Below are 15,082 nucleotides of genomic sequence, written 5' to 3'. Positions count from 1 at the left end.
TCCAAGACAAAATAATCCACGTTCCCCCAAACAGAACAACTTTATTCTACGGCCGAGGCCCCGCTCCCCCGGCGCGGGGGCTGCCTGCCAGCACCCTGTGGCTTCTACCCTACACGTGTCCCCTCCCCTTCCCCCCACCCCCTGATATATACATCTATAGGGTCCAACCCCTACAGGAGGTCACCAAGGTCCAGCCCACGTCCCTTGGGGGCCACACTGAAGCGCAATGGCATCCGGTGGGGCTCGGCGTCGCCTCGTCCCCCTGCCCCCAGCGCAGTCCGTGCATCCCCCAGCTCGGCGTCGCCTCGTCCCCCTGCCCGCAGCGCAGTCCGTGCGTCCCCCAGCTCGGCGTCGCCTCGTCCCCCTGTCCGTGTGTCCCCCAGCTCGGCGTCGCCTCGTCCCCCTGCCCCCAGTGCAGTCCGTGCGTCCCCCCGCCGCTCTCAGCGGACGAAGAGGGGCTTGTGGATGCGCTTGTGGCGGTTGAGCGTGGCGCTCTTGGCGAAGCTCTCCCCGCACTCCACGCAGATGTAGGGCTCGTGGCCGTGAGCCTGCGCCCGGTGACGCTCCAGCTCGGCCCCATCGCGGCAGCTCTGCCCGCACTCCGGGCAGGGCGAGGGTTGCCCGCGGGCGGCGTGGACCCGCTGATGCTTCAGCAGGTTGGTGCTCTGGGCGAAGCCGCGGCCGCACTGCCCGCAGCGATGGGGCCGGGCGCCCGAGTGGGTGCGTTGGTGCTTGATGAGGTTCTTGCTCTGGGTGAAGCTCTTGCCGCACTGCCCGCAGGTGTAGGGCTTCTCCCCGGTGTGGATGCGCTGGTGTTGGATGAGGTTGGAGCTCCAGCTGAAGCTCTTGCCGCAGTCCCCGCAGCGATACGGCTTCTCCCCGGTGTGCGTCCGACGGTGCTGAACCAGGTGCGAGTTTTGGCTGAAGCTCTTGCCGCACTCCCCGCAGGTGCTGGGCCGTTCCCCGGTGTGAGTCCGCTGGTGCCGCAGCAGCTTCGACCAGTGGCTGAAGCTCTTCCCGCACTCGTTGCAGATAAAGGGACGCTGGCGGCCTCCCCGGTGCCGTCCCCCCACGCCTTCCCCCTCCTCCTCCTCACCGTAGCCTCCCGCTGACGTTGCGGCACCGGAGCTGGGCTGCCCCCCTCGTTTCTTGGTTTTGGGGGCCAGGGGGCTGTGGGGGATGACGGTCTGGATGATCTCGTGGGGTAGGACCTCGTCCTCGCAGTCGCTCACGATGCCGTCGTCGGCTGCGGGGGTGGGTGGGGGAGAAGAGAGGCTGGGGAGGGGCTGGCACCCCCCCGAGGCCAGGCCCCCCCCCAGGGGCTGGGTTCCCCCCTCCCCAGCGCCGCCTTCGCCCCCTCCTCACCGATGTAGACCCTCCGGACCATGTCCCCCTCGTCCGAGTCGTGCAGCTCCACCACGCAGGGCTCCTCCTGCTCCATGGGGGCGGCCGGCGGACCCCGGTGTCCTGCCGGGCAGCGGGGAGCCCTGAGCTCCCCCACCTGACACGGGGACCCCCCCCCCCGGCCCGAGACCCCACCCCACCCCCCCCAGCTCCCCAAACCCATCCCGAATTCCTCCCGCCTGCTTGACGAATTGCATCTCGTTTCCTGTTGCGCCATGGCCGGTTCCTGTGTGCCCAGGCCGTGCCACAGCGTGCGGGAGCAGGGCTCGGAGCGTGGGGATCCGCGGGAGCTGCTGGGGGGGCCGGGTCCCTTTGTCCCCCCCCAGGTCCCTTCATGTGACCCCAACTCCCCTTGTGCCACCCCAACTCCCTCTGTGCCACCCCAAAATCCCCCTGTGCCACCCCAAATCCCACTGTGCTGCCCCAAAATCCCCCTGTGCCACCCCAAATCCCCCTGTGTGACCCCAATCGTGCCCCCCCCCCCCCCCCAATCCCTCTGCACCCCCATCCCCCCGCCTTACCTGGGCTCCCGGGGGTGTCGGGGGTCCCACCGCTGCTCCGGACTCAGCGGCTCTGCCCTGGTGTTGGCCCCCCAAGATCTGGGGGGGGACACACACACATGGACACGGGCCGTTACAGCCCCACAGCTGGGGGGGCACTTGTCCCCACCCCATGGATCTGCCCCGCCCCCCAAGACTGGGGGCTGCACCCCCCCAGCCCCTGTGCATCCCCCCCCCTTCCCAGGGTGCCCTCCCCGCTTTGCCCCCGGCCCCCCTCCCCCCCGCTCGGGGGTCCTGCAGCACCGGGGGGGGGGATGGATCCGTCCCGGGGGGGTCCCGGAGCCCCAGGGGTCCCGGGGCCGGGCGGCGGCCGGGGCCATCTTGGCCGAGGGTGGGGGAGAGCGGGGAGGGGGGGAACCCGGCGGGGGGGAATGGTGAGGGGGGCGCAGGGACCCCGAGCATCCCCGGGACCGGTAGGGGCGGCCCCGGCCCCTCCGCGCTCACCGGCCCCGGCGCGGCGGCGCCTCCGCCGCTTCCGCCGCCCGCCCGGCCCGAGGGGCGGCGGCTCCGCGGGGCCCCGGCCCCCCCGGGGGAGCTGGGGGGGCCGGGCCGCAGTGACCCCTGGCACCGCGGGGAGACCCCCCCAGGGTGCCCGGAGCCCCCCAAAAGTGCTTGCACCCCACCCCCTGGTGCCGGCTGCACCCCAAAAGTGCCTGCACCCCTCCTGGGGTGCTCGGTGCACCCCAAAGATGCCCGCACCCCCCCATCCTGCGGTGCTCCAGCGGTGCCATGCACCCCAAAAGTGCCTGCATACCCCCGGAATGTCCGCTGCACCCCAAAAGTGCCTGCACCCCCCTCCTGGGGTGCCCGCTGCACCCCAAAAATGCCTGCATTCCCCCCAGGGTCCCAGTGCACCCCTAAGGTGCCTGTACCCCTCTCCTGGGGTGCCCAGTGCACCCCAAAAGTGGCTGCATCCTTCTCCCCAGAGTGCCCTGTGCACCCCAAAAGTGTCTTCATCCCCCCCCCGGATGCTCACTGCACCCCAACGGTGCCTGTACCCCCCTCATCGGGGGCGTTGTGCACCCCCGAAGTGCCTGAATCCCCGTCCAGGGTTCCTGCTGCACCCCAAATGTGGCTGTACCCCTCTCCTGGAGTGCCCAGTGCTCCCCAAAAGTGTCTTCATCCCCCCCCAGGATGCTTGCTGCACCCCAAAAGTGCCTGTACCCACCTCGCGGGGGGCCCCAGCGGTGCCTGTACCTCCCCAAAGATGCTCGGTGCACCCCAAAAGAACCTGCACCCCTCCCCACGATGCCCAGTGCACCCCTGGCATGCCTGTACCCCCTCCTGGAGTGCCCAGTGTCCCCCAAAAATGCCTGCACCCCCTACCCAGCATGCCAGTGCACCCCGAAGGTGCCCAGAGTCCCCCTACCTGGGTGCCCCACTGGTGCCCGGTGCACCCCAAAGCCCCCTGCACCCTCCTGCCATGGAGCGCGGTGCACCCCGAGGGTGCCCGTGACCCCCTCAAATGCCTGGTGCACACCAAAGGGGCACACGCACCCCCAAAGCTGCCCAGTGCACCCCAAAGCCACCCAGTGCCCCCCCCAGGTTGCCTGGGACACCTCAAAGGTGCTCAATGCACCCCAAAGCTGCCCAGTGCCCCCCAGGTTTCCCAGAGCACCCCAAAGGTGCCCAGTGCCCCCCGGGGACCCCCGCCTCATCCCCCACCCCAGGCGCTCAGGGCACACAGAGCCCAAATGCCCCCCTGGGGGGTCGGGGGGTGCCGGGTCCTCTCCCAGGGAACCCCCCCCCTGCACCTGAGACCCCCACCTCTGCCTGCCAGCACTCGGGGCCCTTCTCAGGGGTTTTGGGGGGGCCCTGTGGCCCTTTGGGGTCTAAATGGGCTGAAAAAGCCAAATTTCCAGCCCCGTGCCCTGCAGCGGGGGAAACTGAGGCACGGCACGGCGATCCCTCCAGTCCCCCCGCGTGTCCTTTGACCCAAAACCACCCCCCCCCCAAATTGGGGGGGGCATGAGAAAGAGGGGCCGGAGCCGCTTCCCGCACGATCTGCCCCACATTGGGGGGCAAACGGGGCTGGGGGGGGCCGAGCCGAGCCCCCCACCCGTGTCTGGGGGGAAAGGGGTCTCGCAGCATCACCCCGGGGGGCACGGGCGCTGCAAGGCCGATGCAGCCCCCGTGCCCCCGCCTTTGCTCTCCCCACCCCATCCCCTCTCCCTGCCTCAGTTTACCCCCACCCCATTTATTTTCGGGGGCAGCAGCCGCAGCGCCAGGGCCGCCAGGCACAAAGGGAAGCCGAAGCGCCGGGATCCCCCCGCATCCACCGCCGCTCCCCGGCCCCCTGCCAGCGGCTCCCCCAGCCCCAACCCAAGATGGGGGGGTGCCCCATTTGTTTGGGGGGGCGTCCCCCCACTCTCCTGGCCCCCCCTCAGCCAACCCCAAGGACAGCGGCTCGTCCACGTACCCCCCCCCCTCCGCCACCGCCGCCGGCCTCCAACTCACCTCTCCGAGGCCGAAGAATGGGGCGGCGCGATGGGGTCTGGGAGGGGATGGCGAAGGGTTTGGGGGGGTCCCTGGTGCGGGGTTTGGGGGTGCGAGGGCTGGTGCTGGCCCCCAGGCGCAAGGCTGGCGTTCGGGGGAGGCCGGGAACAGGAAGGTCCCAGCGTCATCCCATTCCCCCGGCCCTGCTGCCGCCTCGCCGCGAGCCGGATGCTTTTTTCCACTCGGCGAGCAAAAAATGGGGTCGAAACCTTGGGAAGGGGGGGTCCCAAGCCACGACACCCCCAAACCCCACAGCCAAGCAATGGGTCTCGGTGGGGAGGGTGGGGGGGGGCTTAGCCCCTCTGGTGACGGGGAATCCTGGATTTGGGTTTTGTTTGTTTTTTTTCCTGCTCCGCTTGGAAAATGTTCCCGGGCAAGAGGGTTTGGAGGGGGTTGATGAGGCTGATTTTTGGGGGGGACAGGGTAAAAACGAGCAGCCGGAGCCCCCCTAACTCCCCCTGCTTTGTGTAACGGCTCTGGCTCCAACCCCACGCATTTCCCGCCCCCCCGGCAAAAAAAATGGTTGGAAATTATGCAACGAGGCCAGCGCCTTCGTTAGTGGGATCGCACCCAGCTCGGCACCGGCCCTGGGCGTCAGGGTTTTGGGGTGTCTTCAGCATCCCCTTTCTGCATCCCCCCACCACCCTGCTGAGCCTCCGCAGCCCCCGGGAGGGTCTGGGGGTGCGAGGGTGGGGAGCGGTGGGTCCCCGGCTCCGTCCCCGCCCCGGGGAGGTTGGGTGGCGCGTGCGGGCGCGTGGCAGCAGCCGGCGTGGGAGCCGTCCCCGCGGGGCACCTGGCACCGTGGCACCCGGCTCCGCTCCAGCCCCGACCAGGAGGACGGGAAAAACCTTTCCATGGCGGCGTTGGCGTCACTGGGATTGCGCCATCGCTGCCACCGCTGCCGTTGCCACCAGCGCCTCGTCCCCTGGGGGTGACGCCACCAGGGGCGTCCCCAAAACCGCGTGGCGGGTTGATGCTCAGCAAGTGCCGCTGCTCGGGGACCTTTTATTGATCTTGTTGGCAGACCCGCGTGTCCCAACCCTGCACCCCACGCTCCCACCCTCCCTGGTTTTGGGGGTGCTTGGGGTGCAGACGCCGAACCCTGGCTCCACCGTGGGAGCATCCAGCCCCGTTCCCGGCCACCGCAGTCCCCAGCCCTCACCAGGGCGATGCCGGTCCCCCTTGGTGGGGATGCACCCCAAAAGTCATCCCCATCCCAGCGTCCCCATCCCCATCCCGGCGTCCCAGCCCCCGTCACGCGGCATGAAGCTTCTGATGCCGGCGGAGCTGGGACTTGTGGCGAAAGCCGTCCCCGCACTCCCCGCAGATGTAGGGCTTCTCGTCGGTGTGGGTGCGGCGGTGGCGGATGAGGTTGGAGCTGACGCTGAAGCGTTTCCCGCACTCGCCGCAGCTGTAGGGTTTCTCGCCGGTGTGGGTCCGCTGATGCTGGATGAGGGCCGAGCTCTCGCTGAAACGTTTGCCGCAAGCGCCGCAGGCGTAGGGCTTCTCCCCGGTGTGAATACGTTGGTGGGTGACCAGGTTGGAGTTTTGGCTGAAGCCTTTGCCGCAAGCGCCGCAGGTGTAGGGCTTCTCCCCGGTGTGGGTGATCTGGTGACGCGCCAGGTCCGAGCTGCGGCTGAAACCCTTCCCGCACTCGCTGCAGATGGTGGGGCGCAGGCGACCCCCCCGCAGCCCCAGCAGCTCCTTCAGCGGTCCCAGGCCCCCCGGGTGTCCTGGCGTTTTGGCCAGGCGACGTGCCGGTGCTTTCCGTCGCGGCCTCGCCGGGCGGCCGGGCGGCTCGCTGCCGGAGGCCGGCGGGCTGGGGTGGGCTGCGGGGAGAAGAGAGCTGGGCGCCGGTAGGATGGCGTGGGGACGGGTGGCACCGAGGGCACGGGGACGGGCCCAGGGCTGTGCCCCCTCTGTGCCTTCCCCATCCCCTCTGCCCCTTCTCCGTCCCTTTTCCACCTTCTCCATCCCCTCTGGCCCTTCCCCATCCCATTTGTACCTGCTCCATCCCCTCTGCCCCTTCCCTGTCCCCTCTCCCCTTTCCTCATCCCTTTTGCCCCTTCCCCATCCCCTCTGTCCCCTCTCCATCCCCTCTGCCCCTTCCCCGTCCCTTTTCCACCATCTCCATCCCCTCTGCCCCTTCCCCGTCCCCTCTGTCCCCTCTCCATCCCCTCTGCCCCTTCCCCGTCCCCTCTGTCCCCTCTCCATCCCCTCTGTCCCCTCTCCATCCCCTCTGTCCCCTCTCCATCCCCTCTGCCCCTTCCCCGTCCCTTTTCCACCATCTCCATCCCCTCTGGCCCTTCCCCATCCCCTCTGCCCCCTCTCCATCCCCTCTGGCCCTTCCCCATCCCCTCTGTCCCCTCTCCATCCCCTCTGGCCCTTCCCCGTCCCCTCTGCCCCCTCTCCATCCCCTCTGGCCCTTCCCCATCCCCGCCGCCCCCTCTCCATCCCTTTTCCACCTTCCGTGTCCCCTATCCAGTTTGGGGACGGCAGTGACACCCCCGTCCTGCTCCCAAGCCCGGGTTTAACTCCTGGCTCGGCCCCTGCTGTGTCCCCCCACCAACTCGTCCCATCCCAGCCCGGGGACAAGTGTCCGGACTTGGGGTGCGGGAGGAGGTTCACGCACAGGGCAGGCAGGGAGCAGTGGATGGGGACAGCGTGTCCCCAGGCAGGGACAGGCGTGTGGATGGCACCACCGAGGGGGACCCTGGAGCCCAAATTCGCTCTGCAAACCATGGCTGGAGTTGGGGTACCGGGAAACCCCATGGTGTGGGAGCAGGGCACCCCGGGATCGGGGCATCCCCACACCGTGGGATCGGGACATCCCTGTGCCCTGGGATTGGGGCATCCCTATGGTGCAGGAGCAGGGCACCCCTGAACCCCGAGATCGGGGCATCCTCATGCTGTGGGATTGGGACATCCCTGCACCCCGATATCGAGGCTTCCCCATGCTGTGTGATCAGGACATCTCTGCACCCCAGGATTGGAGTGTCCCCATGCCACAGCAATGGGGCACCCCTGCACCCCGTGACTGGGGCATCCCCACGGCGTGCCATCGCAACATCCCTGCACCCCCAAATCAGGGCACCCCTATGCGGTGTGATCGGGATATCCCTGCACCCCCAAATCAGGGCACCCCTATGCGGTGTGATCGGGATATCCCTGCACCCCCAAATCAGGGCACCCCTATGCGGTGTGATCGGGATATCCCTGCACCCCCAAATCAGGGCATTCCCATGTCGTGTGAGCAGGACATCCCTGCACCCCGGGACTGGGGTATCTCAATGCCACAGGAATGGGGTACCCCTGCACCCCGGGATCGGAACATACCTGTGCCACAGAAATGGGACATCCCCGAACCCCCAAATCAGGGCATCCCCACACCGTGCAATCGGGACATCCCTGCACCCCGGGATGGGGGCATCCCCATGCTGTGGGGCTGGGGCATCCCGTACCTGGGGATCGGGGTATCCCTGTGCCGGGGAAACGGGGTATCCCCACTCCGAGTGACTGCAGCATCCCCACACCCTGGGATCGGGGTGTCCCCACGCCATGGAACCAGGGCACCTGCACCCCAAGACCAGAGCATCCTCTCCTTGTCGGATCAGAGGATCCCCATGCTGTGGGATCGGGGCACCCCCATATCTTGGGTTTGGGGTACCCCCGTGCCACGGGAACGGGACATCCCTGCACCCCAGGACTGGGGTACGGGTACCCCCCCTGCCTTGGGAACAGGACATCCCCACATCCCTGGGGCACCCCCATACCCTGGGATCGGGGTACCCCCATACCCTGGGAATGGGACACCCGCACCCTCCAGGATAAGGGTCCCCCCACCCCCCAGGACTGGGGGATCCCCATGCCACGGGGTCGGGGTGTCCCCCACATTGCTGGGTCGGGGCAGGTCCACAGGGGACCCCCGAAAAGGACTCACCCCCCCGCTCCCCGTGACACCGCGGGGACACCCCGCGTGGGGACACCCCGGTTTGGGGGGGCTCACCTGCGGAGGGCCCCTCCGGCAGCTCGGCGTCCCGGGGGGCCCGGCTGGACGGTTCCCCCTCCGCGTCCATCGCCGCCGTCCCAGCACACTCAGACGGGGGGGACCCTGCCCGGGGCGGGGGGGGGAAGAGATGGGGTGACACGGGGGCACCCCAAAGGGAGTCGCGGCTGCACCCCAAGGGGGGTCCCCAACCCTTCTGTGCCTCAGTTTCCTCTCCTGATGCTGGGGGGGGGGCACCAAGGCCGTGGGTTGCGGCTTGAAGCATCCCCCCCATGCCCCCACTCCTCTCATGGACGGGTCCCCCCAAGCCGGGGGGCTGCGCTCCCCCGACCCTGCGCCGAGCATCGCCGCCATCTCGGGGGGGGGGGGCACCGGGAAGGGGAAAACGGGGCGGGGGGGCTGTCCGCTTTCTTTTTTGGGGGGGGTGACGACTCACCGGGGGCCCGGGGGCGGCGGTGGGGAGCGGCGGGTGGGCCGGAGCGGGAGCGGGGAGGCCGGGAGCGGAAGGGCCTCCCCGCATGGCCGCCGCCGCTGGGGCAGCGCTGTGGTCGGGGGCTTCGGCCCCGCCACCCGCTGCAGGCGTGGGGCCTCCCCCCCCCCCCCGTGGGGAAGGGACCCCCCCCCCCCCGGGGGAGGGGTACGGCCAAGGGGGGCGGGAGGAGATGCCCCCCCCCCCCCCGCGCCATGGCGGTGCTGGGCTCGGCGGCGGGATGAGCCTGGGGAGGGGGTTTGGGGTGCCCCCCCGTGTGTGTTTTTGGGGGATCAGGGTGTCTGTGTCCCAGATGTTGGCAGCTGGGGGGGACAAGGAGGGGGGACGACTCCCCCCACGCCCCCCCCAAATCACCCTGCCGGCTGCTTGCAGCTGGAGGGGGGGGGACAGGACAAAATGGGGGGGGGTGTCAGTGCACCCCCCCAGCACCCCAATCCAAACAGATGTTGGCAGCTGGGGGGACGTCGGGCTGAGAATCGGGGTCCTCCGCCCCCCCCCCAACTCTCCCACCAGATGTTTGCAGCTGGATGGAAACCCGGGGGGGACACACGGGAGGAAGATGGGGGCACCCAGTGCTCCCCCCTCCGCTGGGGACACCCCCCCACGCAGGAGGGACCCCCAGCTCCCACCCGCTCCCCGCTCGGGTCCCGCACTGAGTCCCAGTGTCACCCGGCCGGGCTGTCACCATGGCAGGGTGCTGGGTCACACCCCCCCCGAGCTTAGCTGTCACCCATCGGCCTGTCGCGTCACCCTCAGGCTGGCCTGTCGCCGTGTTGGGGTGTTGGGTCACCCCCCCCCACGCTTGGCTGTCATGGTGTCGGGGTGCTGGGTCACCCCCTGAGCTTGGCTGTCACCCATCAGGCTGCTGGGTCACCGCCATGCTGGGGCTGCCACCCTTTCAGGGTGTTGGGTCACCCCCAAGCCCAGTTGTCACCGTGTTGGGGTGCTGGGTCACCCCCGGGCTGGGCTGTCACCCCTCAGGCTGCCGAGCCAGCCCGTGTGACAGGGCCGGGCTGCGGTGACAGCCAGCTCGAGTGTCTGTGGCAGGAGGAGTCGTCACACCTGGGCACAGGCGTGTCCCCAGCTCAGCCGCTGTCCAACTGTCCCCAACAGGCGGACAAACACCCAAACCCCATCCCCATGGTGATGCCCCGGTGTGACCCACCCCACTGACACCCTCAAAGGGACAGCCCGGTGTCACCCAGCACAGGGACACCCCAGTGTCACCCAGTGTAGAGACACCCCGATGTCACCCTCCCAGTGACACCGCAGTGTCACCCAGCGCAGGGACACCCCAGTGTCACCCTGGTGTAGGGGCACCCCGGTGTAACCCAGCATGGTGACACCCTGGTGTCACCCAGTGTAGGGACACCCTGATGTCACCCTCCCAGTGACACCCCAGTGTCACCCAGCACGGTGACAACCTGGTGTCACCCAGTGTAGAGACAGCCTGATGTCGCCCTCCCAGCGACACCCTCGTGTCACCCAGCACAGGGACACCCCAGTGTCACCCTCACAGGGACAGCCCAGTGTCACCCAGTGTAGGGACACGCCGATGTCACCCTCCCAGCGACACCCCAGTGTCACCCAGTGCAGGGACACCCCAGTGTCACCCTCACAGGGACAGCCCAGTGTCACCCAGCACGGTGACAACATGGTGTCACCCAGTGTAGAGACAGCCCAGTGTCACCCTCCCAGCGACACCCCAGTGTCACCCAGCACAGGGACACCCTAGTGTCACCCTCACAGGGACAGCCCAGTGTCACCCAGCACGGTGACAACCTGGTGTCACCCAGCGCAGGGACACCCCAGTGTCACCCTGGTGTAGGAACACCCCGGTGTCACCCAGCATGGTGACACCTTGGTGTCACCCTGTGTAGAGACACCCCGATGTCACCCTCCCAGCGACACCCCAGTGTCAGCCAGCACAGTGACACCCCGGTGTCACCCGGTGGAGGGACACCCCGGTGTCACCCGCACTGCTGTCCCCCTGGGCTGGCACCTGCGGGCCTGGGCCCGGGGCGCTCGGGGGGGTGCGCCAGGCCCCGTTGCCATGGCGACGCCGGAGCCGGGGTCCCCAGGGTCCCCCCAGCGCTCCCAGTTGGGGCCACCGGAACCCAGCCGGTGCGCAGGGAGAGCGCGGATTGGTGGAGAGCCGGGAGGGAGGCGGGGCTTGCGAGCGGGAGCGGCTGGCGATTGGAGGAGAGAGAAGAGAGGGGGCGGGACCTCCGAAGGCGGGGACGGAAGAGCCGGGAGGAGGCGGAGCCTCGAGGGACCCCAGGAGCCGGATTGGCGAGGAGGTGGGCGGGGAGGGGGCGTGGCCTACCCCAGCGCACGCGCCGTTGAGCAGACTCGTCACTTCCGGGTGACGGCGGTTTCCGCCTCCCGCTGGGCCTGGAGCGGCCGCGCTGGGACCGCGCGGACCCCCGGGACCGCCCCGGGACCCCCCCCCGGGACCCCTCCCCGGGATCCCCCCCGGGACCCCCCGCTCCTCCCCGCGGCGCTCGGCGCGGCCCGAGCAGCTCTTCCCGCCCCCGCCCAGCCCCGCCGCAGCGGGGGGGCCGTCAGGGCCTGGCGCCGGCGGCTCGGCGGAGCCGCCCGGGGCATGCGGAGGCGGCGGCCGGCCGGCCCGCACTATGTGGTACATCATGCAGAGCATCCAGAGCAAGTACTCGCTGTCGGAGCGGCTCATCCGCACCATCGCCGCCATCCGCTCCTTCCCGCGGGACAACGTGGAGGATCTCATCGGCAGGGTGAGCCGCCCCCGGGGACCCGCCCGGCCCGGCCCGGCCCTGGGGCGCTGCGAAGCGCTCCTGGATGAAACGGAGGGTTTGTAGGGGAGGGGGCCGCGGTGGGAGACCCCTTCAGCGAGCCAACGGGGTGCCCCGGCGCTGCGGGAGGGCTGCCGCCCCCGTTTCGCGGCTGGAGGACCGGGCTGGGCTGTGGGCATCGCTCCCCGCGGCTTGAACGCCCGTCGGGGTGAGGTTCTTGCGGCTGGGCCCGCCCTTGGCCCCGCGCAGGGCGGGTCCGGGAGCTTCGCCTCAGCCCGGGTCACTCTTCGGGGCAGCGGAGAGCCCTGGCTAAGCCTGACTGATCCGGGCAGCTGCTGAGCTATTTCGGGTGGCGAGGGCTCTGCCGAGCGTCTTAAACCTCCTCGGAGACGCCCTCTCAAAGCCCGCGAGCCCCCGGGTTCAGCCCGGGGCTGCCTCCCACCGGGGGATGCTGCCAGGGCAGCACCGGCAGCTTTTGAACGGCTGCCGGTGTATTTACCGGAGGCAGAGCACTCCGCTTGCCTTTCCAACCCCGTCGCGCTGTGCCCACAATCGGCCTCGCACCGGCCGTTCCTCGTGATCCTGCCGGAGCACAGAGCTGGTGCGCGGACAGCGAACTTCTGCACGGGTGATGCCAGACCCCTGCGGCACCCAGGTTTCTTCAGGCATCGTTTAGTGATGATGAATTAATTAAAATCAAGGCCGGGAGCAGGGATGCAGGCTGCTGAGTGCTTCTGCCCGGCGGGGAGCTTTGTGCAACCGCAGTGCCCGGCCTGAAAACAAACCCCAGGGCTTGCGTGGGAGCGTTATGCCGGATATCTATTAATAAACCTTTTCTAACGATGCAAATCAAGGCGCATCAGCTGCTGGCATGGGGGTGGAAAAGGGCCAAGAACGGGTGGGTTTGCTAATCCCGGCTGTGGTTTCCTGTCTTCTCGCAGGGTGCAGACGTGAACTGCATGCATGGCACCCTGAAACCGCTGCACTGCGCCTGTATGGTGGCTGACGCCGACTGCGTCGAGCTGCTGCTGCAGAAGGGAGCGGAGGTAAAGGCTTTTAAAGAATAAAAACACCTTAAAAATGCAAAGGTCCCTTTGAAAAGGGGCTGGGAAGTTGGGAGGTGGCAGCCGGAGCTGATAAACAGCTGAGATTTGAGCTGATGGTTTAAGCAGAGCCGGTTTTGTGCCCCCTTTTAGGGCAAAACGGACCCAGGTGAAGGTTTATCATCCCAGTAGGGAGTGAAGTGTTTGTGCCCGAGATCTCGGGGGTACCCGCTCTTCTGGGGAGGAAGGGTAGTTTTGCGGTGGAAGCCTGAAGGAAGAACTGAAACCTATATATTGCCTGATTTTTGGCACTTCCTTCTGGCTTCTGGCAGATCGCACCCCCCGTTCCTTCCCTCATTTTCCTGTCCGCTAAATTTGGGATGCGGGAATGGTTTTGCGCAGCGCCGGTGGAGCTTCCCCTGACGCTGGCAGGAGCTGGGGTACCTCAGTGACCCCCAAATCCTTTCTCCTCCCTCCCCTTCTCCTGCAGGTCAACGCCCTGGATGGCTACAACCGAACAGCCCTTCACTACGCGGCGGAAAAGGACGAAACCTGTGTGGAAATCCTCCTGGAGTACGGGGCCAACCCCAACGCGCTGGACGGCAACAAGGACACCCCGCTCCACTGGGCCGCCTTCAAGAACAACGCCGAGTGCGTGCGGTCGCTGCTGGAGAACGGCGCCTTGGTGAACGCCCGCGATTACAACAACGACACGCCGCTCAGCTGGGCAGCCATGAAGGGTAACCTGGAGAGCGTCAGCATCCTGCTCGACTTCGGGGCGGAGGTCCGGGTGGTTAATTTGAAAGGCCAAACCCCCATCTCGCGTTTGGTGGCGTTGCTGGTTCGGGGATTGGGTACGGAGCGTGAGGATTCCTGCTTCGATCTCCTCCATCGAGCTATCGGACATTTTGAGCTGAGAAAAAACGGCAGCATGCCCTGGGAGGTGACCAGGGATCAGCAGCTCTGTGAAAAGCTCACCCTGCTCTGCTCGGCCCCCGGTACCCTACAGACGCTGTCACGTTACGCCGTGCGCCGCAGCCTGGGCGTGCGGTTCCTGCCGGAGGCGGTGAAGCAGCTGCCCTTGCCCACCTGCCTGAAGGAGTACGTGTTGCTCCTTAGCTAAGCGAAAGACGAGGCGCCAGGGCTCTTCCACGCCGGCGTTCGGCTCCCTTCGTCACCGCTTCCTCACGGCAACACCGGGAATGAGGTTGACCGCTTGGTTTGGGACTCGTGGGTGCCAGATTCCCCTTCCCGGTCGCCATCCTGGTTTTCATCCTGCTCTGCTCTTCTGCCTGAGCCGGCGCAGGGCAGCGGGGATCCACTGGTGCCGCTCGCAGACGGCTCCATGTTGTCTCTCTGCGCACAACGCCTGCTCGGCAGCTCCTTCCACGTGCTCTCCCCTTGATTTCGGCCTTGTGAGATGAACAATCCCCCTTTAATGGCAAATTATATCCCAGCTGTTGGATTAACCTGTTTTTTTTCCCCCTTTTTTTTGCGTTGGGGCAGACCTTGGGGAAAGGAAGGCTTTCTAGGTGTGGGGAGAACGGGGAAACCCTTCTTCTTTGAAGGACCTGAGGCAGGAAATCAAGAGAAGGTGTTGTCGGACCCGGAGAAATCCTGTGGGACGTGTCAGCTGGATGTCCGGTGGAAAAGCCCACCGTAAGCGCGCGTAGCGAGCCTGTACATTGTGTAATGGTGCGGGCCGGCACCTTTGCGCAGCGCTAAGACCCACACACAGCCACGGCCGCCCCAGCACAACACCCCACAGACAGGGCAGAGCTTGTGTGTCTGCGGCTCTCTGTGCGTCGGGCAGACATGAGGCAGCCCTTCAACACATGGAAGTAGTTTTTTTTTCGCTCATACCTCTAATTTTTAAGATGTATCAGCACTGTAGAGGGGAAGAGGGAGGGAGCAACTCAAAACCCAACACTGCACGGGGCTGTAAGTCCTGCGAGCGGAGGAAACGTTTCCCTCCCTCTCCAGAGTAGCTCTGCTCAGAGCGTGGGATGCTCCATGCCCTGCAGCAGAGTTTTTCCTCCCGTCTGCCACGTGATAACCCACCCAAGCTCTTCCTTAGCTTTGGTTTTGCACCGTCAACTCACCGTTTTGGTGTTGGTTTTATTTATGTGTGTGTATATACAGATTTTAGGAGGAGGCGTGAGGACGTGCTGGCAGCGGGGCACCGGGCAGGACCCCCCCCGGCAGCACCCGCTCTCTGTTTGGCGTGGCTCGCTCCCGGCAGCAGCGACGTCCCCGCGCACACCGTCATGTATTCATGGAAATAAACGGCTCGCCGCGCGCTGGAAGGTGTG

At 67.4% G+C, this 15,082-nt stretch overlaps 2 protein-coding genes across 2 annotated transcripts; one reads left to right on the top strand and one right to left on the bottom strand.

Annotated features, from left to right (window-relative positions):
• Positions 1–49: 49 nt before the first annotated feature.
• LOC140644560 (uncharacterized) lies at positions 50–8,685 on the bottom strand. Its single transcript, XM_072847521.1, has 3 exons — positions 8,467–8,685; positions 5,720–6,289; positions 50–1,048 (listed from the first exon to the last, which is right to left on the bottom strand). The coding sequence occupies exons 1-3, from the start codon at positions 8,534–8,536 to the stop codon at positions 441–443; spliced, it is 1,248 nt and encodes a 415-aa protein (XP_072703622.1). The 5' UTR covers positions 8,537–8,685; the 3' UTR covers positions 50–440.
• Positions 8,686–11,331: 2,646 nt separating this feature from the next.
• Positions 11,332–15,082, top strand: ASB8 (ankyrin repeat and SOCS box containing 8). Its single transcript, XM_072847509.1, has 3 exons — positions 11,332–11,709; positions 12,669–12,773; positions 13,261–15,082. Exons 1-3 carry the CDS (start codon positions 11,593–11,595, stop codon positions 13,891–13,893), a joined length of 855 nt encoding a protein of 284 aa, XP_072703610.1. The 5' UTR covers positions 11,332–11,592; the 3' UTR covers positions 13,894–15,082.

This window comes from Ciconia boyciana, chromosome 27 (genome assembly GCF_034638445.1).
Source record: "Ciconia boyciana chromosome 27, ASM3463844v1, whole genome shotgun sequence".
NCBI classification, from domain to species: Eukaryota; Metazoa; Chordata; class Aves; order Ciconiiformes; family Ciconiidae; genus Ciconia; species Ciconia boyciana.
Note: the sequence above shows the minus strand (reverse complement) of the source record. Positions and strands in the feature narration are given on the sequence as shown.

What these genes read in the sequence shown, in the direction of transcription:
- LOC140644560 (XM_072847521.1), bottom strand. Translation starts at nt 8,536, where the DNA reads ATGGACGCGGAGGGGGAACCGTCCAGCCGGGCCCCCCGGGACGCCGAG. An exon ending in GCCGGAGGGGCCCTCCGCAG is followed by an intron (nt 6,290 to 8,466) that starts GTGAGCCCCCCC and finishes TTCTCCCCGCAG; the next exon opens with CCCACCCCAGCCCGCCGGCC. An exon ending in GCATCAGAAGCTTCATGCCG is followed by an intron (nt 1,049 to 5,719) that starts CGTGACGGGGGC and finishes ACCGGGGAGGCC; the next exon opens with GCCAGCGTCCCTTTATCTGC.
- ASB8 (XM_072847509.1), top strand. Translation starts at nt 11,593, where the DNA reads ATGTGGTACATCATGCAGAGCATCCAGAGCAAGTACTCGCTGTCGGAG. An exon ending in TGGAGGATCTCATCGGCAGG is followed by an intron (nt 11,710 to 12,668) that starts GTGAGCCGCCCC and finishes GTCTTCTCGCAG; the next exon opens with GGTGCAGACGTGAACTGCAT. An exon ending in TGCTGCAGAAGGGAGCGGAG is followed by an intron (nt 12,774 to 13,260) that starts GTAAAGGCTTTT and finishes CTTCTCCTGCAG; the next exon opens with GTCAACGCCCTGGATGGCTA.